At 40.0% G+C, this 23,098-nt stretch overlaps 1 protein-coding gene across 2 annotated transcripts in view; it reads right to left on the reverse strand.

Moving 5' to 3' along the window:
- Positions 1-4,065: 4,065 nt before the first annotated feature.
- Positions 4,066-23,098, reverse strand: part of LOC132118159 (ephrin type-B receptor 2-like) — a 76,235-nt gene continuing 57,202 nt past the window's right edge. The window contains exons 5-16 of one of the 2 annotated variants that reach the window (XM_059527765.1): positions 22,064-22,399; positions 12,792-12,916; positions 12,208-12,370; positions 10,762-10,870; positions 10,549-10,613; positions 9,654-9,767; positions 9,136-9,383; positions 7,408-7,623; positions 7,157-7,306; positions 6,756-6,949; positions 4,720-4,875; positions 4,066-4,524 (exon numbers count right to left, since the gene is read on the reverse strand). In XM_059527765.1, coding sequence (XP_059383748.1) covers positions 4,416-4,524; positions 4,720-4,875; positions 6,756-6,949; positions 7,157-7,306; positions 7,408-7,623; positions 9,136-9,383; positions 9,654-9,767; positions 10,549-10,613; positions 10,762-10,870; positions 12,208-12,370; positions 12,792-12,916; positions 22,064-22,399 — 1,985 coding nt within the window. In that variant the 3' untranslated portion in view covers positions 4,066-4,415. Of the gene's footprint in view, positions 4,525-4,719; positions 4,876-6,755; positions 6,950-7,156; positions 7,307-7,407; positions 7,624-9,135; positions 9,384-9,653; positions 9,777-10,548; positions 10,614-10,761; positions 10,871-12,207; positions 12,371-12,791; positions 12,917-22,063; positions 22,400-23,098 lie in introns of both variants that reach the window. The other variant, XM_059527764.1, reaches the window with a different exon arrangement.

A 23,098-nucleotide genomic window follows, 5' to 3' on the forward strand; every position in this document is an offset into this window, starting at 1 on the left:
GCACTGACAAATTCAATTTATGAGGATATAAGTGCATCATGGTATATGCAGAATTACATGGCCCCATATATTTAGTACAGATTACAGGATTACCAGATTTAGGTTTCATTGTACTTTTGGTGTGGTTTGTTGTGGTGGCTAATTCCACTGGGATTAAATAAACACCATTGTCCACGGAAGCCAATGAAGTGATACTACAGTTATCAGATGGGCATGACACAGTTTGATTGTGTTTCAAAGATAGCCATTGATGAGACTTTACTTGACCCCTATTTGTCAAGACCGGGAGTGCAAAACTAGTGTCCCCAAAGCTACCTAAAACATTTAGCACCACCAAATTAGTTAAAAAATGTTTCCAGAACACTCCCCATGTCTGCCATTGGTGGGATAGTCACAAATCACCTGCAAAATGGAATTAATAAATGATAATTTAGAAGAAACAACTACTGGCAAAGAACAGATGGTTTGAATTCAGGCTCCACACAGAAGCACCCAGATCACAGCCAAACGTTTCCTAATCTTTCTAATACTACATCTTGAGAAGCTTAATCTCTCTTTCTCTCTCTCTCTCTCTCACACACACATACACAGAGTATTGACTGCTCAGTAATTTGTTTGCTATCTGGGTGACAGTAGAGGATGCCATTAAAACAAGACTGTGCTGGAAAGGTGTAAGTCTTAAATTCAACTGGAAGAGCAGATACAGATGGCTTTCGAGAGATGAGTTTACATGCCTGAAGAAAACACTTTCCAAATGAACTACAGGAGAATAAAAGGTATTGGGAAAAATATATTTCAAAAAAGCTGAATGATCTTGGCAAGGAACAGATCAAATATGGTAATATTTGAAAAATATTGATGAATATTAATGAGAGACCTGTGACAAACTTGTTTAAAGACAATACAGCAGCATGTCATACCAGAAGCACATTAATCCAAGAAGAACATGGAAACAATACTTTGGACAAAATGTCATCAACAAAGTTAAGAAATAAAAACAAAAACAATCATAGAAAGCATAAAATCAAACTTTCAAAAATGATGCGTTCTGATAAAAAAAAAAAAAAAAATACTAACAACCATTTTTTATATATAACTTTTTCACATTTTGTGCTTTCTCCAGTAGTTGTGCTGCTACAATAGATGTGCTTCTTATAAACATGTCAACAGAGCTCATTTTGTAGCCTACATCTCCCCCTGGTGGTCTGGAGCAATACAACAACACAAAAAAAATCATTTAGACTTGAGAATCATTCTGGAAAAAAATAAAACACTTATCACATGAGCCATGACACTGACCCTTGCTCAATATTTTATTGAAGAAAAACATAATGGGCCACAAATGTTCTTTCATAGAAAATAAACCAATAGCAATACTACAAGTTATTTAACAGTAACATCATTCACAGGGTTACAGAAAATTTACATTTATACAAAATCTAGAGCCTCCTGCTTCACTCACAGTGGTCATGGTGGACAGTACAGTGTGTGTGTGTGTGTGTGTGTGTGTGTGTGTGTGTGCGTGCACGTGAATGATGGGTTAATATCAATGAAAGTGACTGCATACTATCGCATGTGTGTACATGGCCTAATCCACAGTCATATGTTTACCACAAAGAAATGGATCTTTTATTGAATAGAGAGTGAAACAGAAACAAAAATTGCCACATTACAATTAGAATTGGTATAAAAAAAAGTTATACATAAAGGTATTTTCTAATATATTAACATATGTACATTCTTGTCATACAACCTTATGTTCTGTCATTATGGTAATGACATATTTTGAAGAATAAAAATAAAATAAAAATTCACAATGACAGTCTACTGAGCCTGGAATTATTATTTTTATTCCCTTTATGAATTTGATTCCTGGTGCTTTTGTGAATTGTTAAAACTTCTATTAAAAGGGAAAGAAGAAACGTTTTTGCAATAATAAATGATGTTGCTAACAATGTTAGTTTAGATTTAGTTAAAATTTGCCCAACACTTTGAAAAAAAAAAGCAATTTAATGTAAAATAATGAAAGCATGGAATATACAGTAGATATGGGCATATCTATCTAAATATTGCAGCACATAACCATTAACAGTTCTGAGTTTGTCAGGCAAAGCTTTACAAGGGACAAAGCACCCTGTCTCATATTAAAAAATATGTGAGATTCAAACCTAATAAGAAAGTCAACAAGAGTATTTCTATACAAGTGTAAAGTGTTTAGATGCGGAAGACCAGTCAACAAGTTGATAGGAAGCACATTCACTTTATAGAGACGGTGTCACAGTGTCAAAAGTGTCAACTCAACAACTATATTTGTGCTCCAGGAAGAGCAACAGACTAGAACTGCTTATTAACCAACACTGTATATACTGAAAACAACAAACAAGCAAGCATGTATTTTGCAAAGTACTTTACAATAACGATGAATATGTCATGAAGTTTATTGTGTCAAACATGTAAAAAAAAACAAAAAACAAAAAGTGTGGTCAGTGAAGTTTTCACTTAGTCCAAGCTCATAGTGTCAAAATGACCTTTGCCACACTACTAAAATTCAGATAAACTGCACAAAACTATACAAATAAGAGCGCAAATTGATGTTAAAATTCATAATTCATAAAACATATATTTCAATAAAAGCAGACTTTAAGTCTTTTCTAATGAATCTTTAGGTCTCCCTCTGTTCATCTATTTTTTTTCCTAAGCTGCTTTTTGTGCGTGCAGTACTTCAGGTGTGGCAAGAATTTAATACTATTTCATGTGGCCAGCAAAACTTCTACAAACAGGGTGCAAAAAAGGCCCAAAAATGAAGTTAGACAGGCCAAATCCAAATTTCCAGTGTTCAAACCTAGTTACTAAAAATTGGTTTAGTGCCTCTAATGCTTAAAAAAATTTAATTGGACAACAAATTGCACCCTATTTGTGAAGTGCCGGCATGTATATATATACACACACATAATTATATATGTATACATATACATACATACAAGAAACTGTTGTTTAAAAACATGACATCTGATGAAAAATGAACACTAAGGGACTCTTACTATTGGGATAGAAAGTAAACATCAAATTAAATCCGGCATGCACCTCTATTATATTCTGTTGGCAGCTCTGTAAGGAAATCAGCACAGGAAGCGCTTTCAAGAACATCATTTGTGACATTTGTGACAAGAACATCTGTAGCACAACACTGGTGCAAGATTTTATGGTTAACTGGAATGCAATGGTGTTAAAAAGTATAAAACAAATAAATAAAACTCATGAAGAAAATAAAAAATATCACATTACTTTGTACATAAAAAAACAACAAAATAAAACATACTGAACCAGTACTGGTTGCTTTGCCTACTATTCACATAGTTCTATAATAGTCATCATATTGGCAAATTCTGCCAGCACAAGATCCATCACATGGATCATTCCTCATCATACATGAGCATCATGCATGTATAATTGTTTCTCCTTTTTTCTTGCTATTAGTCCATAGTCCATTACAGATGCGCACCAAAAGAAAAGATTACATTTTAAATGATCCTGTCAATACATATCTGGTGGATATGATTTAGATTTGAAAACCAAATCATTTCAAAGAGTAAAGGGGCTGTACTGTATATAATCAAAATCGGAGCTGATCTCATTTAATCAAAAAACTAACAGCCAAAATAATGTGCAAGTGGCTACATTTACATGCATGAACAACCTTTTCAACCCTTTTATTCTGCATATGGAAATGTTCTGAATAAATGAATACCCAATATAACACTATCATAAAAAGGTGACTGCATTTTATTCTTATTCTGTGAACTGACATCTTCTTGTAATATTTGAATTTTAATGGGTGCACTTTTTAAATGCTTTTTTTAATGGACCCAGAAGGTGCAGAAATACATTCACTTGTTGATTTGGGAACTAATGAACTTTAGCAAAAACAGTTATCGGGCAGGTAACCGATAGCACATTTCATAATGTAACAACAGATAAAGCTGCTTAGAGCAAGGAATTTACATTAAAAAATGCAATTATTTTTTATATTTAACAAAGCCGCCACCTTGAATTAGAAATGCAATTTTAAATGTCTATTAAATAATAGATATACCAACATGAGAAGCTTTTATGTGGTTTATTAGAAATACTGCGAAGTCAGAGATAATACTGGAATATGGACCTGCATGTAAATGCAGCCAGAATGACATCTATGGATCATTTTGGCCATTGCAAAGACTACAGGTTGCCTTCAGTGTGCTGGTGCAGTATCGAGACCAAAGCGGTCTTGCGGGGATCTGTTCTTGATCATCCCTAGAGAAAGTGACTACTGCTGGGCTCTGGACAGAGGGCTCGCTGAGGGGGGCGTCTTTCTGTGAGAAGGTCCACAGGGGTCTGGTGTGCACAGGCTGGTCCCATCCTCCACTTTTAAAGAATCAAACCTCCACTGACTGGATCTGGTTCATTTGGGCTCGCATCATCTGCACACTGTTGAGAATCTTCTTCTGGTGGCCTACTAGTGTGACTCCCACCCTCAGAATGTCACTGTGAGGACACAAAAAGGGCGTCAGAGAAGCGACTGCATAATGTCACAGTCAAAGAATGATCTAAGCTGACAAAACTATCTATCAGATTTACAGTAATAGGTTTTTGGTGGCTATAGCATCTGGTTCGGTAACTTAGTAATGAATATGATGGATGTTAATCTGTCGAGCTGTGTGGAAGATAGCAAAAACATACTCCATGGTCATCTGAGACACGGCTTCAAAGGTAGTGAGGTCTTCATTGGCAAAGTTCTCTTTGTACTGGCCCATTTTGATAGCGTCCAGCCATTCATCCACTGTGCTGAAGCTGGAGAAGTCTGGTGTGCTGCGGTCCAGCAGAGGTAGATGTATGCTGTAAAGCATCCACAGAATCAACATCTCTACATGGGACTTATGCTAAATTATAAAAAAAAAAAAAAAAACACCAACATATAACACCAAGGGACCCAGTTGAAGAAATTAAAAATGACAAACTACATCTGTAACATGCACTCAAAACAGCAATACTGTTAAATATTAATATCATTTAAAATAATCGTTTTCTATTATAATATATTTTACAATGTAATTTATTCCTGTGATGCAAAGCTGAATTTTCACCAGCCATTCCTCCAGTTTTCAGTGTCACTGAATCCTTCAGAAATCATTCTAATATGCTGCTCAAGAAAGAAGAAGGATTTTTTTTATAGAAAGTTTAAAAGAACACTTATTTTTAATATAATTGTAACATTGTAAGTGTCTTTACTGTCACTTTTTGCTTCCTTATAATATTAATTTACAACTAAAAACAACAACAACAAATCTTACTGAACCCCAAACTTGTGGATGGTAGTGTACATTAAAAATTGTAACAAAAATTAAGCATTCTTACATTACATTTACATTTATTCATTTAGCAGACGCTTTCATCCAAAGCGACTTACAAATGAGGACAGTGGAAGCAATCAAAATCAACAAAAAGAGCAATGATATATAAGTGATATAACAAGTCTCAGTTAGGTTAACACAGTACATGTAGCATGGGCTTTTAAATAATATACTAAATAAAAAGAAAACAGATAGAATAAAAAAAATAGAGCAAGCTAGTGTTAGAGGTCTTTACACACACACACACACACACACACACACACACACACACACACACACACACACACACACACACACACACACACACAATTGCATAATAAATGAAAAGAAAATAGAATACCTAAAGATTAGAAAGGTTTCTCACCAAAAGAGATTTAATGTATAAAGCCAGTGATGCAATAAAGGCTTTTTAAGTTTTCACTACAATTCGAGTGCCTTGGAGTTATTGTCCTTAAATATACAGTATACTATCCCATATCCCGAGATTTCATACCCCATGCAGCCCTTCTTGATGCATTCAGTGCTTTGAAAGATTAGAAAGGTAGTTCGATTTTTTAAGAATAGAATTAGAATAGTGAGTGTTAAAGTTAGAGGGTCAAATAAAGATGGAAGAGATGTGTTTTAAGCCGATTCTTGGAGATGGCTAAGGACTTCTTGGGGAAAGGGGAGTTTTTTATGGAAAAATCGTGAGCTAATTTTGAAACCTGTTTATTCTTATAAAACATTATAACTTTGTTTGTCCATTAACATTAGTTGTTACCCTTCAGTCTTACTTATATTTTTTGTTACATCTTTGTGTATTATATACTATATATTATGTATTATAATATTATGTAATGTATATTATGTATAATATTATATAATATTAGGTATTATATTATATAATATTAGGTATTATATAATCTGTATCTGTAATTAAGTTTAATACTTAATATAAAAAAGATAATTTGGTCATTTTCTGTATAAACAATATATCTAAAATAAATAAATATCTAAAATAAGTTGTGATTAATTAATAAATTTAAATGATAAAATACTAAAAATACACTTTATATTTTTTTTATTATTTGTGTATTATATACTATGTATTATATACTATGTAATGCATATTATGTATAATATCATATAATACTGTGTATTGTGTATTAAATATTCTATATCGGTAATTCAATTTAATATTTAATGTAAAAAAATTATAAATTTGTCATTTTCTGGATAAACACTATATCTTAACTTAAAATACATTTTGATTAATTAAACTTAAAAGATAAAATACTGAAAATAAACCTTTTTTTTTATAATTATAGAATGAATGAACTGAAGATGATTCAGTGCTCAGTGTTGACCCAGAATAAAATCTCTTACCTTGAAGAGAGAGGGGTGGTGGCCTTCAGGCTGCCAGGATTACGGATCATCTTATCCAGAGTGTTAACAATCTGATTGAACTTCGGACGGTTGTTTCTGTCCTTCTGCCAGCAGTCCAACATTAGTTGGTGCAGTGCATTTGGACAGTCCATAGGAGGAGGTAACCTATAATCCTGCTCGATAGCATTTATTACCTGACGGGAACAACAATTACTTATTAAGCATACTTAATAACACATCAATATAACAATACAATAAACATTTTATATAGACATCTTATTGTATGCACTTTCATATGGTGTTTAATGACATTGCTTGTCCACTAGGGGACATCCTTATACAGCACTTCATGATGAAAACTATCATCTCTATTCATCAATATACAAGAATTGATTTCATACATCTTGATTGCTCATGTCCCAGTAAGGTCGCTCTCCATAGGACATAACCTCCCACATTACGATGCCATAGCTCCACACATCACTCGAGGATGTGAACTTCCTGTATTGAATGGCCTCAGGAGCAGTCCATCGTATTGGAATTTTTCCTCCCTGTGAGAACATTGAATTTAGTTAGGAATATTTCATCGGGATAAAGTACTAGGTGCTGCCACATAGCATTAGGTCACATGACCCGTTAAACACAAACTCACCAGGGCACTTGTGTATGTAGGATCTGAAGTGTCATCTTCCAAAAAGCGAGAAAGCCCAAAATCGGATACTTTGCAGACTAGATTGCTGTTAACCAGGATGTTGCGGGCAGCCAGATCACGATGTACGTAGTTCATGTCACAGAGGTACTTCATGCCAGCTGCAATGCCACGCAGCATGCCAACCAACTGGATGACAGTGAACTGGCCATCGTTTTGCTGAGATGTCATACAGAGAATACAGAAATATTAAAAAATAATCAAATTATGTGTTTAAGACGGAGGATACACATATGTTTCTTCTCTTTGAAATCAGCCTTCCTAACAAAACATCTTTGTTCTGTGAGCTTGTGTCAATCTTGTGGCGAAACATCTGGACTTCGGTCCAGCTGTGCCTCTCGGCAGACACATCTGTGCCTTGCCCAGTGGGATCCTGGGTCAGTTAAAAGCAGCACAAGGACAAGTGCCATCACACACTGTGAAATAAAAATCTTAAATAAATTGGTTTTAGGGCAATGTGTGGGTAAAAATTTGTAATTTTTTTATTAGGTGCCAAAAATCTACAAAGTTTAAACCCAATGTAATATGTAATCATGATTAAACAGCATGTGCAGCTTTAAAAAACCCACTACAGTTCAAACGTTTGGGTTTAATAGATTTCTTAGGTTGTACAAATAATGCTTTTTACAGCAAGGATGCATTATCAAAAGCGATAGTAAAGATATTTATAATGTTTTCTATAAAGATTTATAAAAAAAAAAATAATTTAAACTTGCCATTCGGTTTCATGTTTTGAGAGAAACGGTTTCCAACATTGATAACGATAAGAAATGTTTCTTTAACAGCAAATCTACATATTAGAATAATTTCTGAAGGATAATGTGACACTAAAGACCGGAGTAATAATGCTGAAAATTTAGCTTTGGTATCACATGAATAAATTAAATTGTAAAATATCAAAATAGAAAACAATTTTTGTAAATTAGATAGTAAAGTCCGTAGGAAAACTTTAAGTTGGCTTGAAAAAGCCTAGCCAGAAAGTTTTAAAAGCTTGATGCTTGAAGCTTTTCAGTTTGAAGTAGTTTGAAATATATGAAATAGTTTTTAAGATTAAAGTTTGAACGGGATGGCTTCTAGGGTGGTTGCTAAGGGTGTTTGTAGGGTACCTGGGGTGGTTGCTAAGGTATTGCTATGTGGTTGCTAGGGTACTTGGGATGGGTGCTGCTATGCGGTTGCTAGGGTGTTATTGTAAATAATAATAATATTTTATAATATTACTGCTTTTACTGTATTTTGTGATCCAATAAATGTAGCCTTGGTATAAAAAAACGTCTTTCCCAAATAAAAAATTAAAAACAAATCTTACTGATCCCAAACATTTGAACTGTAGTGTAAATATTGCTTAAGGGAAAAAAAAAAAAAAAGAGTAAATGTTTACAATCATGTATTTGTAAAATAGCCATATCATAAAATCGATTATAATCTACATAGAGCAGGTCACCTTTTGGTTAAGATTAACTAAACAGCCGAATTTTACAGCCATTGGACAGTTTTACTTTATTAATGATGGTTAACTGAGAAATGAGCATTTCGAAAACGGCATCGGTAGCTGAAATTTCTTTTTGCATGATACTGCTTCCACACCACTAGATGTCAGTAAGTCCAAGACAACTTACAAAATACCAGCGTATGTTGCTGTGGTTATTTTCTTGCAGAAACACTGAAACGTACCCGAAGGAAGGAGTCCAGTGATCCATTCTCCATGAATTCAGTGATGATCATTACTGGAGTGCTCTTGGTCACCACTCCTTCCAGGTGGATGATGTTGGGGTGGTCAAACTGGCCCATGATGCTGGCTTCGCTCAGGAAGTCCCGCCGCTGCTTCTCAGTGTAGCCTGATTTCAGAGTCTTAATGGCCACCAGAATCTCCCTCTTCCCAGGAAGCCTGAGATTACCGCTGCATACCTCTCCAAACTCACCTAAATGTCATTTATAATTCAATTAGATGGAAATAATTAAATTAGCAGCCTGGTTTACTAAAACTTTGTTGCTCCTTTAACAATAATTAAACAATAATTTATATATATATATAAAGGTGTGAACACATTAAAAGCTTTCTAATTAACGGTTGATTTGCTTACATGCACTCGATTAACTAGATGAGATGCAAAGATGTTGGTTAGACTGCAAATCAGCACTCTATAATGCATATTAGAATATTCCTAATTTAAGTGAAAAGTGACATTCACCTGCACCAATGACCTGCTCGATTTTCACACAGGTCACGTCTATTTCTTTGGCGAACTCGCGCACTGCCTCATTGGGATCCTCATATGTGAAAGGATCAATGTAGATCTTCATTCCTGGAGACACTTGGAAAAGAAACAGGAGCTGCAGTGTATGCAACATAAACATATTGCCTATAATGTAAAAAAGACATATCTATGATTCTTTAAAGACGGGATATGGGAGGAAAAAAACAACGTATAATTTCACTTGAAAATCAGATCACAAACTTAACACAAATGTACAAGATCATTTTATTTTCTTATTTTATCATAATTACATTCTTATATGTATATATATATATATATATATAAATTGTGCTTATATCTTCACAACCAATACGTGCCACAAGACTTGTACAATAGTTTGAAATTTAAGTATACATTAACTTGAAAAATCTGTTAATTTTAAAATAAACATTTTTCATATCTCAAGAATCAGTGATGTATATTTATCAAATTGAATTATCAGTCAATATTATAATACCCATCAATGACACAGACTAATATGGCAAACAAAATAAATAATACATTTGAGGTATTCTGAGCATTTAAGTGCTTTTGGGAGAGGAGATGAAGTGAAAATTAATTATGGTTTGTGCATGTACAGCACATGCTGAGTCAACTAGTCGATTTTATCAATACCATATGGACCATTTCAATACACTGCTAGTGTGGTATTGTGTGGTAAAATCTTCAAATTGTAAGTAGAGTTATGCTGTGGTTTAAATGTTATGTTTATATGTGCTGTGCAACAGGCTGCTGTTTTCATTTATTGACCTGAGCCTTGTTTAAAAAGATCAAGTAAATATTATAAGCGCAAATGAAATATTATAAAGTCACCGAATGGTTTACTCACTGTGGCCGCTGGTGTAATGCTGAAGTTTATCAGTGTATTCAGATTCAGTCCTGTCACTTCCTCTCCTGATGAGGCCCCGACAGGAAAAGAAGAAAAAGTCAGAAAAAAGGGGGCTACTTTGAAACTCTATTTCTAAGTTTATAAGAGACAGACGAAATCAAACTGTTCAGTTTTGTGTAATCTATTCCAGATCATGGTAAGCAACAGACTCACCGATTACAGACGATAATGAGCACAACCACAGCGATGAGAAAAACAACACCAGCAGCAGCAGAGCCGATTATGAGGGGCAGTTTCTCCTGCAGGCTGGAGCTGTACTCCTCTTTAGATGTACAAAATCAGATCAGTTCTTGTGCCTTTGTGATTTTTAATCATAAAAAAGGCTATAGCATTTATTTTGGAAAAATGTATTTTTGCTTACTGTCTGTACTAAAACATTTCCTGCTTTAGCCAAGGACATTTCAGGTTTTGCAACAGAACTCCACACTTTAAATATGAAAGCTACCATTTAAAATTCACAGAGGCTTTTATCAGTCTAAATGTTGGCACAAAGATGAAAAACACACACAATATACTACCATTCAAATGTTTAAGGTGTTAAATGTTTAATTGTTGCCCCCGATCTACCTAAATGTGTCTATGTTCGAGTGAATCAATCGTGATCCAGCTTCGCCTCCAGAAATTTTAATGAATTTAGCAAATCGCTTTTCCTAATAATTTGCCAGTTTGCAAGTTTAACGATGAATGCAGCTAAAGTTTACAGTCTCTCAGAGAACTGCCCACCACCCCACAGAAGAGAGGGGTGGGGTGAGCAGAGCTCATTAGCATTTAAAGGGAAATGCACCATAACGGTTTGCGGTGAACAGAGCTGTTTTTGACAGGTTAAAAATGGTGCCATTTTACACTACCATTAAGAAATTTTAACTAAAGTATGTTATAGACTTTTCATTAAGACCCTAAAGAATCATATCAACATCTGATGACCCATTTAACATTCTAAATGTGTGTACTGTCACTTTTGATCCATGTAATGCATCCTTGCTGAATAAAATATTTCTTTCAAACACTTTCTTACTGACCCCAAACTTTTGAATGGTAGTGTACACAGAAAATGTACTAAATTTGTCTCAAATATTTTTGTTTCCACATTTTATATTACAGTATTGTTGAAGTATTGGTTCTGATTGGCTGACAAACCTCCTTAAGCTGTTGATTCATCTTCAACAATTGACTGTCAACACTTTTTACATGTTTTTGACATCTTAATAATAATTTGTCAACAGTCACTTTCTGGATTTTGTCAGACATGCCACAGAATATTCTAATGCCAGCTAAACAAAAACAAATGTGTTTCCAAGTAGCAAAGTGCTCCTTGCTGTCAAATGTTTCCATTTTCATTAAAAGGGAATGTGGCTACATATCTAAGATTATTATTGAGAAGCATGCTGTGATGGCTTAGTCACCGGCTCATGTTTCTTGCTTTGCCCTTATCACATAGATCTAAAATTGTGGTCCAGCAGACTCACGGTTAAAGCTATTTAAGAGACCAGAAAGCAGGTTTTGCCAGATTGTAGCATCTGAAAAATTTGACTATTAATTGGGAAAGTAGAAGAGCAAAATAAACGTGTGTAGTGCCAAACATCTGTTAAAGTCCAATACCTTCAGTCATTGTTTGGAAGTACAACTTCCCACTTAAACGTCCAAAGCCCGCCACTGTTCTGGCCCGCACCTGGAACACGTAGATGTTCCCTGGCTTCAGGCCACGGATAACTGCTGTATTAGTCTGACTCCGCAGTAGAGAGGAGTTTGACCCTGCCGTATTCTAGATTTGAACCAAAAAAATAAAAAATAAAAAACATACAGAAGCAATTAAAGTCAAATTCAGTCATTCACATTTTAGAATGTCAGTGATTCAGTTGCAATTCTTTTGGTTTTGCTGCTTGATCCATTTAGTTAATTAAAATTATGTTAATTCAAACACAGTATTTGAACTTTTTAATCACAATTTAATTTAATTGCAAGTTAGTTTAAATAAGCAAAATGGAAGTCTGCTAAATACATTTTGTTGGGTCTACATTAACAATTTAATTAGCATAACAGGATATCCAGAAATACAGAACTTCTCAGACACTCTGGAAATGTATTTGAGTGTTATGTGTTAAACTGATATAATCTATTCATGTAGTGTATTTAATTGAATTATTTTGTGAAGTTCACCTCAATTGAACTTGATGACTTATTACCTTCCCATAATATTGTAGCTCATAGTCCAAAATGACTCCATTCGGCTGGTCTGGTTGGGACCAGGACAATGTGATACTGTCCACAGTTCGACTGACCTGATGCATGATTGACACAGCAGATGGAGCTGTAGAGAGGATGATAAAAAGGAAACAATTACATGAGAAATAAATATTGCTGGATACATTAATTGTGGGAGTTCATCTGAGAGTCTTTACATGAAAACTAGGTTCATAATAAGGATTGCATTTGAGAGGTTTAGATCACCACACAGAATCACAGGAAAAAAAAAAATTAAGAACATTAAAATTAATACATTGCATAATCCTTAATAGATCAAAAGTTAAAGTTAAAAACTATTAATTCATTAAAACTGTTCCTGAAAATCTTGTTTGTTTTAATAAGTTTATATTTTTATTCATCAAAGATGCCTTTAATTGGGGAAAAGTGAGAGTAAAGACCGTTATAATATTACAAAACTCATAATAAATAAGCATATTAGATCATCATGTGACACTGAAGACTGGAATGATGATGCTGAAAATTCAGCTTTTCCATCCCAGGAATAAACTGCATATATATTGTGACGGGGTGAAGAAGCACACGACACGAGGGTCAAGGTAAGTTCCCCGAAGGGTGGATTTTATTGAGGTGGTGTAGGGAAAAGTAGCCAACTTGAGGGGTTTCCGGTGCTCAGTGCTCAGCCTTCTCTTCCTCCTTTGGTGCGCAGTGCTGTGTGGGTCCGTGAGGTCTGTGTCTTTAGCGGGCTGGCGGTCACACGCTGCTGTCTGGAGGGAAAACACAGAGAATTGTTAGCTGAGTCTTCTGGAGACATCTCTCACCTCTGTGTTCGATGACGCTGCTTATAAAGCCTGCTTCTGATGGGCTGCAGGTGTGACCGCTCAGCCCGTAATGAGCAGGTGCAGGTGTGTCTGCTCTGTTTCCAGGGCGACGCTGATGAGAGCTCGGGCCACGCGTCACCCCCCCCCCCCCCCGGCGTCGTCCTGTCCCTGTGGAGAAGCGGGGAAACTGGGGGAGGGCGGGGAGTGGAACCTGACAGACCTGCGAAAGCTGACCATATCCTTGAGAGACCGTCGGCGTTCGCGTTGGCCGTCCCCGCTCGGTGTTGTACGGTGAAGTGGAAGTCCTGGAGCGCGAGGAACCACCGATTCACCCTGGCGTTGGTATCCTTCGCTCGGGCCATCCACTGTAGAGGGGCGTGGTCTGTAACCAGGGTGAAGTGGTGGCCGAGGAGGTAGTAGTGGAGCTCCAGTACTGCCCAATTGACGGCCAGTGCCTCCTTCTCAACGGTCGCATACCGTCGCTCCGCTGAGGTCAGCTTCCGGCTGATATAGATGACCGGGTGTTCCTCACCGTCGAGGACCTGGGAGAGGACGGCTCCCAACCTGGTATCAGATGCATCTGTCTGCAACAGGAAGGGGCGATTGAAGTCGGGGGCCCTGAGCACGGGCTCGGAGGTGAGGGCGGCCTTCACACGCTGGAATGCGCTCTCCGTTTCCGGGGTCCACGGGACCTTCTCTGGCTGCCCCTTCCTGGTCAGGTCTGTCAGGGGAGAGGCTAAGGAGGAGAAGTAAGGAATAAAACAGCGGTAGTAACCCACCAACCCCAAGAAGGCCCGTACCTGCGTTTTGGTGGTGGGCCGCGGCGCGCAGAGGATCGCTGCCACCTTCTTCTCTTGGGGTCGAATGAGGCCGCGGCCCACTTGGTAGCCGAGGTACTTGGCTTCGGTGAGGGCCAGGTGACACTTATGGGGGTTGGCGGTCAGCCCAGCCAGTGGCCACTAGGGGTTGAGAACGCTGTCTTCGGCTTGGCCTGCTCCGTTAGGGGGACCTGCCAGTAGCCCTTGTTGAGGTCAAGAGTCGAGATATACCGGGCCCTCCCTAGGTGATCCAGGAGTTCGTCCACCCGCGGCATTGGGTAGCCGTCGAACTCCGAGACTTCATTCAGGCGGCGGAAGTCGTTGCAGAACTGGAAGGTGCCGTCGGGCTTTGGGACCATAACAATGGGGCTGGACCAAGGGCTGCGTGATGGTTCAATGGTTCCTAACCTCAACATCTCCTGTACCTCCTCCTTAATGGCGTGGCGCTGAGCCTCCGGAACACAATAGGGCCGCTGCCGGACGATCACTCCGGGTGCTGTGCGGATATCGTGTTTGAGTACGTGGGTCCGCCCTGGCTGGTGAGAGAACACATCGGTGAACTGACTGACCAGGTGTTGCAGCTTTGACTTTTGGGCGGCCGAGAGGTGGGGGTCCATGTCCACAGCCACGGGAGGTCGCTGAGCAAGGGCTGCAAGCTGGGGCCCGGTCCCAACCCAACGCATCAGAAGGTTCACGTGGTACAGTTGGTCCTCTCTGCGTCGTCCGGGCTGCCGGACCCGGTAGGTGACCAGGCCGATCCTTTCTGTCACGGTAGAGGGTCCCTGCCAGTTGGCCAAGAATTTACAGGCGGCAGTGGGAACTAGGACCATAACGTGGTCTCCAGACTGAAACTCCCATGGCTGGGCCGTCCTGTTGTAATGTCGTTGCTGGGCCTGCTGGGCTTTGGCAAGGTGCTCCCGGACGATGGGCATGACCCTGTCAATCCTCTCCCGCATCTCCCGGACGTGCTCGACGGTGGAGCGGTGGATGGCCGGCTGCTGTTCCCAGGCTTCTCGGGCGACATCAAGCAGGCCGCGGGGCTGTCTGCCGAAAAGGAGCTCGAAAGGGGTGAACCCGGTGGACACCTGGGGTACTTCCCGGATGCCGAAGAGGACATAGGGCAGCATCTTGTCCCAGTCACGCTTGTCCTCAGCAGCCACCCGCTGCAGCATTTGCTTCAGGGTCTGGTTGAAGCGTTCGACCAGGCCGTCTGCGGGTGGTATACGGTGGTGCGGAGCTGTTTTATTTGGAGGAGTTTGCAGAGGTCAGCCATCACCCGGGACATGAAGGGGGTGCCCTGGTCAGTCAGTATCTGGTAGGCCGACCCGACTACTCAATAGGAAAAGCTCCTGGGCGATGGCTTTTGCGGTGGCTTTGCGGAGTGGGATGGCCTCAGTGTAGTGGGTGGCGTAGTCCAGGATGACCAGGATGTGTTCGTGTCCTCGGGCGGACTTTGGCAGCGGCCCCACTAGGTCCATTGCGATCCGCTCGAAGGGCACCTCAATGATGGGCAGCGGAGTTAGCGGGCTGGGGGGAGGGGTCCGTGGCGACGTCCGCTGGCAGGTGGGACAGGCCTGACAGAAGCGTTTCACCTCAGCTTCCAGGCCCGGCCAATGAAAACGGTCGTGTATGCGTTGCATGGTGTTTTGGTCCCCCAGGTGGCCGGCCATAGGATGGGCATGGGCCAGTTCCAGCACCGCTCCTGTTTTGGTCCGTGGAACCACCAATAAAGTTTTCTCCTCCCCCCTCCCCTGGGCAACAGAGTACAGCAGGCCGTTTTTGACCACGAAGTGAGGTGTTGGGTGGGGTGCCGGTTGGAGGTCCTTCCCATCGGCGACCCTCACTTGGGCCCAGCAGTGTTTGAGGCGGTCGTCCTCGTGCTCTCTCGGGCAAAAGCCCCAGCCCCCGTTACCTGCTGGAAGAGGTCATAGTAGAGGTGTAGACTCACCCTCTCTGGGGCTGTCCGAGGCCAGCAGCACGGGACGCCGTCGGGGGTTCGTGGTCGTCCGGTGTGGGGGGCGGTTCCCGGGGGGGCTGACAGGCTGGCTCGCGGAGGCGAAGAGGAGGTCGAATCCCGGCCAATCCCGAGGAGGACCGGTACAGGCAGATCCTTGACGATCCCAACTTCCACCGGCCAGGCGCCAGGGGGCGCTGTCATGGTGACGCGCCGTGCCGGTACTTCTTGAGTATCTCCGTGGACACAGGTGATGGGCAGTCTGGCTTTGGGTTCCGGCCGTGGAGGAAGGACAGTTGGCCGGACAAGGGTGACGGCGCTGCCTGAATCGAGGAGGGCGAGGACCGGCCGGCCATTTATCTTCACTTCCGCCCGTGGGGCCCGCTTCGGAGTTTCCGCGTGGATGGTGCAGCCTGCCAGCCAAGCGCGTCCAGGGGAGTGAGGAGCTTCGGTGGGCATGGGCTCATCCTGTGGCCCGAGAACCGCCGGCCTGCCGACTGGTCGCTGGGTGCCCTCCGGCGCACGTTGCTCCTGGACCACCCTTCGGGGAAAGGGCAGCGCTCGCTCCCCAGCCTCCCGGTGTTGGGTGGCCTCCGCCAGCTCGATGGCCTCCACCAGCTTGTCGATGTTGGTGGGGTTGCCCATACCGGCCGCCTGCCGGAGAGGGCGAGGAAGGGCCCGTAGAAGGCGGTCTTCTACAACCCGCTCCGCTACCTGGTGTGCGGTGGGACCCCCGGCCAGTAGCCAATGTTGGGCGAGGCGTAAGAGGTCGATCACTTGCGCACGGGCAGGCCGCCGTGGGTTATAGGACCAGTCGTGGAATAGTTGGGCGGCACCGATGGGCGACAGCCCAACCCGCCCCAAGATTTCCTTTTTCAATTCTTCGTAAGAGCCGCTCCGCTCGGGGGTAAGCATGAAGTACGCCCGTTGCGCTTCTCCCGTCAGCAGCGGTGGCACGATCCATGCCCACTCGTCCCTGGGCCACGCCTCCCGGACGGCGATCACCTCGAACATCTGAAGAAATGTCTCGACGTCATCATGGGCCGTCATCTTTGGGATGAGTTGGGTAGCCTAGTCTCGGGGTTCAGGTAGCGGAGTTCGCGGGGCGGCCGCCATGCGGAAGGCAGCGAGCTCTCGTTCAGTTTCTGATTGTCGGGAGGCCATGTGCTCCATAATCTGTTGCTGGCGGATGCTCACCTCAGTGAGGTGCTTTAACAGATCCTCCATCGTTGGGGGAGGAGCGCCACCTGGGGAAACAGGAAGGGGACGTGAGAAACAAGCCCGGAAAAAAAACGTGCGTCAATAAACCAAGTGAACGGTGACAGTGACATAGTGGGACCCTGGTCGGTGACTTCTTCACTGTAATGCCCGCATTCTCCACCAGTGTGACGGGGTGAAGAAGCACACGGCACGAGGGTCAAGGTAAGTTCCCCCCGAAGGGTGGATTTTATTGAGGTGGTGTAGGGAAAAGTAGCCAACGTGAGGGGTTTCCAGTGCTTCTCTTCCTCCTTTGGTGCGCAGTGCTGTGTGGGTCCGTGAGGTCTGTGTCTTTAGCGGGCTGGCGGTCACATGCTGCTGTCTGGAGGGAAAACACAGAGAATTGTTAGCTGAGTCTTCTGGAGACATCTCTCACCTCTGTGTTCGACGACGCTGCTTATAAAGCCCGCTTCTGATGGGCTGCAGGTGTGACCGCTCAGCCCGTAATGAGCAGGTGCATGTGTGAGAGCTCGGGCCACGCGTCACAAATTATATTTATATATATATATATATATATATATATATATATATATATATATATAATTAAAAAGTAGTTTTTTAACTTTAATGATATTTCATAATATTACTGTTTTTATTGTATTGTATTTTCTGATCAAATAAATGTTGCCCTGGTGCACATACAAGATTATAAAAAAAATAAAAAAATAAAATAAAAAAAATCTTACACACACTAAACTCTTAAACGGTAGTGTAGGGACCTCTGGTTTAGATAAAGAATCTAGAAGGTTCACAGTTTTTGACATTTGGAAAGCACTGCAGCAGCATATAAATATCTCCCCAAGCACAACAGCATTTCCAACAAAGACCAGCTATAACGTCTACTGTTCTTGTGCTCCTATACATAGCACTCACAGTCCTCTGGCATCAGTGCAGTTTTGGATGTAGAGGAGCCATTTTATCAACTGCAGCTTCAGACTGACTACTAAAAGAAAGACTCTGGAAGCCCATGTAACACTACATTACCATTTACAAGCTTAAAGAAGCAAAAAGACAAGAGTGAAAGCCGGCAAAGACTATGGCTGCTGGTAAAACTGCACTTGTGGTTTAAAGATCAAACAAATCACGGTGCCTTAAAGCCAATCGATGCCTTGAACAGGGTTTGCTTGGGCTTGAAGGGAGGAAAGTGATTGTTTATATGCCAAATACTGATTCCCTAGACATGCGTGATAAAATATAATAGGTAAGGCAATATCTGAGCATTTTAAGACGATATGAATCTTTTTTTCAAAATAAATTGGTCAAATTAATGACACCGATACTCTTCCACCTGTGCCATTTCTGTATAATTATGGCTGTTACACCCAAAGAAAGACGTTTTATACTTTGTATTTATAGTTGGGATAAAGTTGATGGTTGATTGCTCAGAGAGTTTGAGGCCTCAGGTTGTTCTGCTCTCTCTGTTGTCGATCAGAGCTCAGGAATATTAAGCACACAATGTGTAAAAAAATATGTCTTGTGCTATTTAGTTTCTCTGTAAACTTCGATCCTGAGCTTTGATTAAGTTTTTTTTCCATGTGCTAGTTTCAATGGGCGGAACAGGCCCTGTGTCTTGATTTACTGCACTGAATGATGGGATGGTGTGTGAGGAGGATGGGATTGTTGAGAAGTCGAGCGTGCCATTGTGTATGTTGGAGAGATTCATCCAAACAACACTAGGAAAGACAGATGTGATTAGACTAACACTCCAAATAAGAAGACGAACCATTTCAAACAATCACAAAATTCAGTTCCTCAGGCGCATGGAACTTTTTGACCCCCATAATTTGTTGTTGATGACCGGACTACACTAGGAAAAAATTAAAGACAAGCCATCATTTATTCACAATTGTGTCTTTTGAAACCTGTATGACTTACTTTCTTCAGCGAAACAAAAAACAGAAGTTCCATGGAATGTTCAAGCCGCTCTTTTCTCAATCCAAAATGACACCAGTCTTCAGTCTTTCCATCAGACAAACTATCATATGGCTTAAGAAGACTTGACATGTAGTGCACAAGTTGTATGGCCCTCTTTATTGATATTTTTTGGTCCTTTTTGAAACCTTTTTATTCCTATGATGGCAAAGCTGAATTTCAGTTTTTAGTGCCACATGCTCCTTCAGAAATCATTCTAATGTTCTGATTTGCTGCTCAAGAAACATTTATTATTATCATTGTTTAAAAAAAAAGTTGTGTGGCCTAACATTTTTGGTGAAAAAAGTAAATAAATTCTTCAAAATAAAAGCATTTATTTGAAATAAAAATGTTCTGTAACATTATGTTTTTACATAAAATTTTTATCAATTTGATGTGTCCCTGCTAAATAACAATATTAATTTCTTACAAAATTTGTTTTTGAATGGTAGTGTTTAAAAAACTCACTGGAATGGCAACAACAAAAACGCTGTTAGCCTTTGAATCTTGTTCATTCTAAGTAGCCATTATTCTTTAATAGACCACAGTGTTTTCAAGGAAATGCAGTTTTATAAAATTCATGAAACTCCAGAACGTCTGGAGAGAATCCACCACAGGTATGCATCTATAAAAAAGAGCAAGCCATTATATATGAAAATAAGTTCTTTTGGTTTGATGAGGTGATTGGTTTTCCAAAGAGTCTGCAGTAAGTGGTACTTCATCATTCCGCTGCTCTCTTTGACTGCAATTTATGAGAAATACAAGTAGTACTCTCGGTGAAAAACATAAATTCATATGTCCTTGTGGTATTCTGGAGGAGAAAAAAAGGAACAGATTACGAGCATTTTCATCCGAAATGGATCTCAGAATCATTCTTTCCTCCACAAGAATTTCCACTGCGGCAAATGACAAAGTCATTTTCTAGTTGATAGCAGCTTAAAACAAAGTATTAAAGACTTGAAAACATTAATGGGAATAGTATACGCCTAATGTTTTTTTTTTTTATTATTCTTTTCGAAATTCCTACCCTGAGGCTAAATATCCTTTTGTTATTTTCTTATAGCGTTTTTACTTATTTGATGTGGACATCCTGTATTTTATAAAAACCATTAGCTTGTAAGTTTCTCAGAGCAACATTATTAATAAATCCATGAGCGTGGGAGGACAATTATAGTTCCTGAGTGCTGTGTAAACCCCGTAGCTGTTGAGCTCACGTTTGGGCTCTGGCTGAGCAGCCGGTCCTGTCATTGTCCCTCTCTCTCTGTGTGTTTGGGGGGATGCGGTGGTGTGAGGTGGATTTTTGTCTTTTAATGGCAGCAGTGAAGCGGTAATGTGGACTGACAGGCACACCGGTGGAGCCCCAGCCTCCAGTGATAGGGCCAGTGAGTTCACTGCAGCACAGCCGGGGGCACAGCTCTCATTAAAATGCTCTATTAAACACTATTATGTTCCTTTTGAACTGGCTCTTTTTGACTGGCATTTAAAATCCCTGTACAGAGCAATATGACGAGTGTTGTGGACTTGATTTCAGTTCTCAGATAAAAATTGAGGGAACATTAGAAATTCGATCAGGTGAAGATAAAAAGATGCAAACACATCACTATCATGATGGTGTCCTATAAAACTGAAGACACTCAAAGCAGCTTTCGGTTGAAAAAAAAAAATATCTTGGCAACGTGAACACTCTGTGAAGACTCACAGAGATACTAGTGTGTAACTACAGTCTGGTGATGTGCAAAATTGCATATTTTTAAACCGGGACGGTGGGCTGCCTGAATAGACAGCTAGACAACTAATTTTTATAAAGGGTCTAAATAGTTTAGCTGGTTTTGGCATCAACTGACTACACACTAGACACATTTCTTAGGTGGTGCTGCTACATAAAAATGTAAATAAATGAATAAATAAAAAAGTAAAATTTGATAGTATTAACCATTTTATTCTAAATATTACCTGGAAAATATTACATAAGAAAATAATGTATAATTGCATAGTTTCCACAAAAAAACTATATAGTGATTTCTTGAGAACGAGACTTCCCTGCGGATATATATATATATATATATATATATATAACATTTTTATTTTTAAATGTAATAATATATATTTTTATAAATATATAATATATAGTATAATACAGTATATATAAAATATATATAAAACATATATACAGTATATATAAAATACATCTTACTATTTAATTATTATATAATTACATTGTAATAATACAATATATAAATATTTAGTTTCAAACATATTTTATACATATTGGATTTATTTATTAAATAAAATATGAACAGCTCTTTGCACATTTACATATTTAGCTACTTTAATATTTTAGGAAGGAGATGGAAAGGTCCATGACATCAAAATGTTTGCAAACCCCTGAACTAGTCTCACAGTAAAAATAATATATCCTTATACTAAATTCTAGAAAAGTTGACATCATCTGCGATGTCTCAAACTGTTACCTGTGTTTACTGCTGTCTTACCGGCCTGGTTTGTGGTGATGTTGACAGCGGTGAACTGAGGTGAGAAGGGACTCTGATCAGACACTCCATTTACAGCCTGGATCTCAAAGGTGTACTGCGTGTGGGCCAGCAGGTCACTGATGTGGACCCGGGGATCGGTCAGGCCCAGTTGGCGGGGCACAAACTGCACATTGTCACCACAGCGAGTGCAGGCCCCTCGACCCGAACCGCAGCTCTTGCAGATGATGTTATAGACCACATCCTCCCGGCCTCCGCTCTCTTTCGGCGGATCCCACTCCAGCCGCAGGGAGGTCTCGTTCACACTAGAAATCACTCTCTGGGGTGCAGACGGAACCGCTGCGGAAAGTCAAAGCACACTGCCCGATAGTCACATGTTTAATATACTGACTATTATATTTATACCGATTGTTATCTTTGCTCACACACAGACAAAATGTCACCGGACATGCCGTGTCACGCTGCTAAAGTCTGTTTACAAAGGACGTGACAAAGTGACCATTAAAATCATCTGAACTGTGTGTGAGTGCATCATAAATAGGAAATAGAAACAGAAATTAACTGTCTGGGATTTGTCATATAACTCTGAATCCGTTCACTTCCTTTTAATGACACATATGCGCAGAATTATGTCCAAATGCATGTCTCTGCAAGAATCCTTGTAAACACAGTTACTTATGGCTTAGGTGAAGGTAAACAATTGAGAAAGAAAATGGATGTGTGAGAAAATTTTGCAGCATTAACAAAATTATTAGATTTAATTTATACAGTGAAGACTCCGCAGTGTTATTTTACAATTGATTTATTAGTTTCTGTACCTGAATACTGTTAGACTTACCTGAAAAATGCTGTTCATTTAATTAGCATCTTTGTTCTGTTATATTTATCTATGCTTGCAATTTGTTAATATTTATACTGATTTACTCACCTACAAAAACACACCAATAATTGATTTTTATAGAGCTATTCAGGTAATTTTTTTTTTTTTCTCAGATCACAATATATATTGCAGAAAAACAAAATATTGCAATGTGAGTT

The sequence above is a fragment of the Carassius carassius genome, chromosome 37 (assembly GCF_963082965.1).
Source record: "Carassius carassius chromosome 37, fCarCar2.1, whole genome shotgun sequence".
Classification (NCBI taxonomy): domain Eukaryota; kingdom Metazoa; phylum Chordata; class Actinopteri; order Cypriniformes; family Cyprinidae; genus Carassius; species Carassius carassius.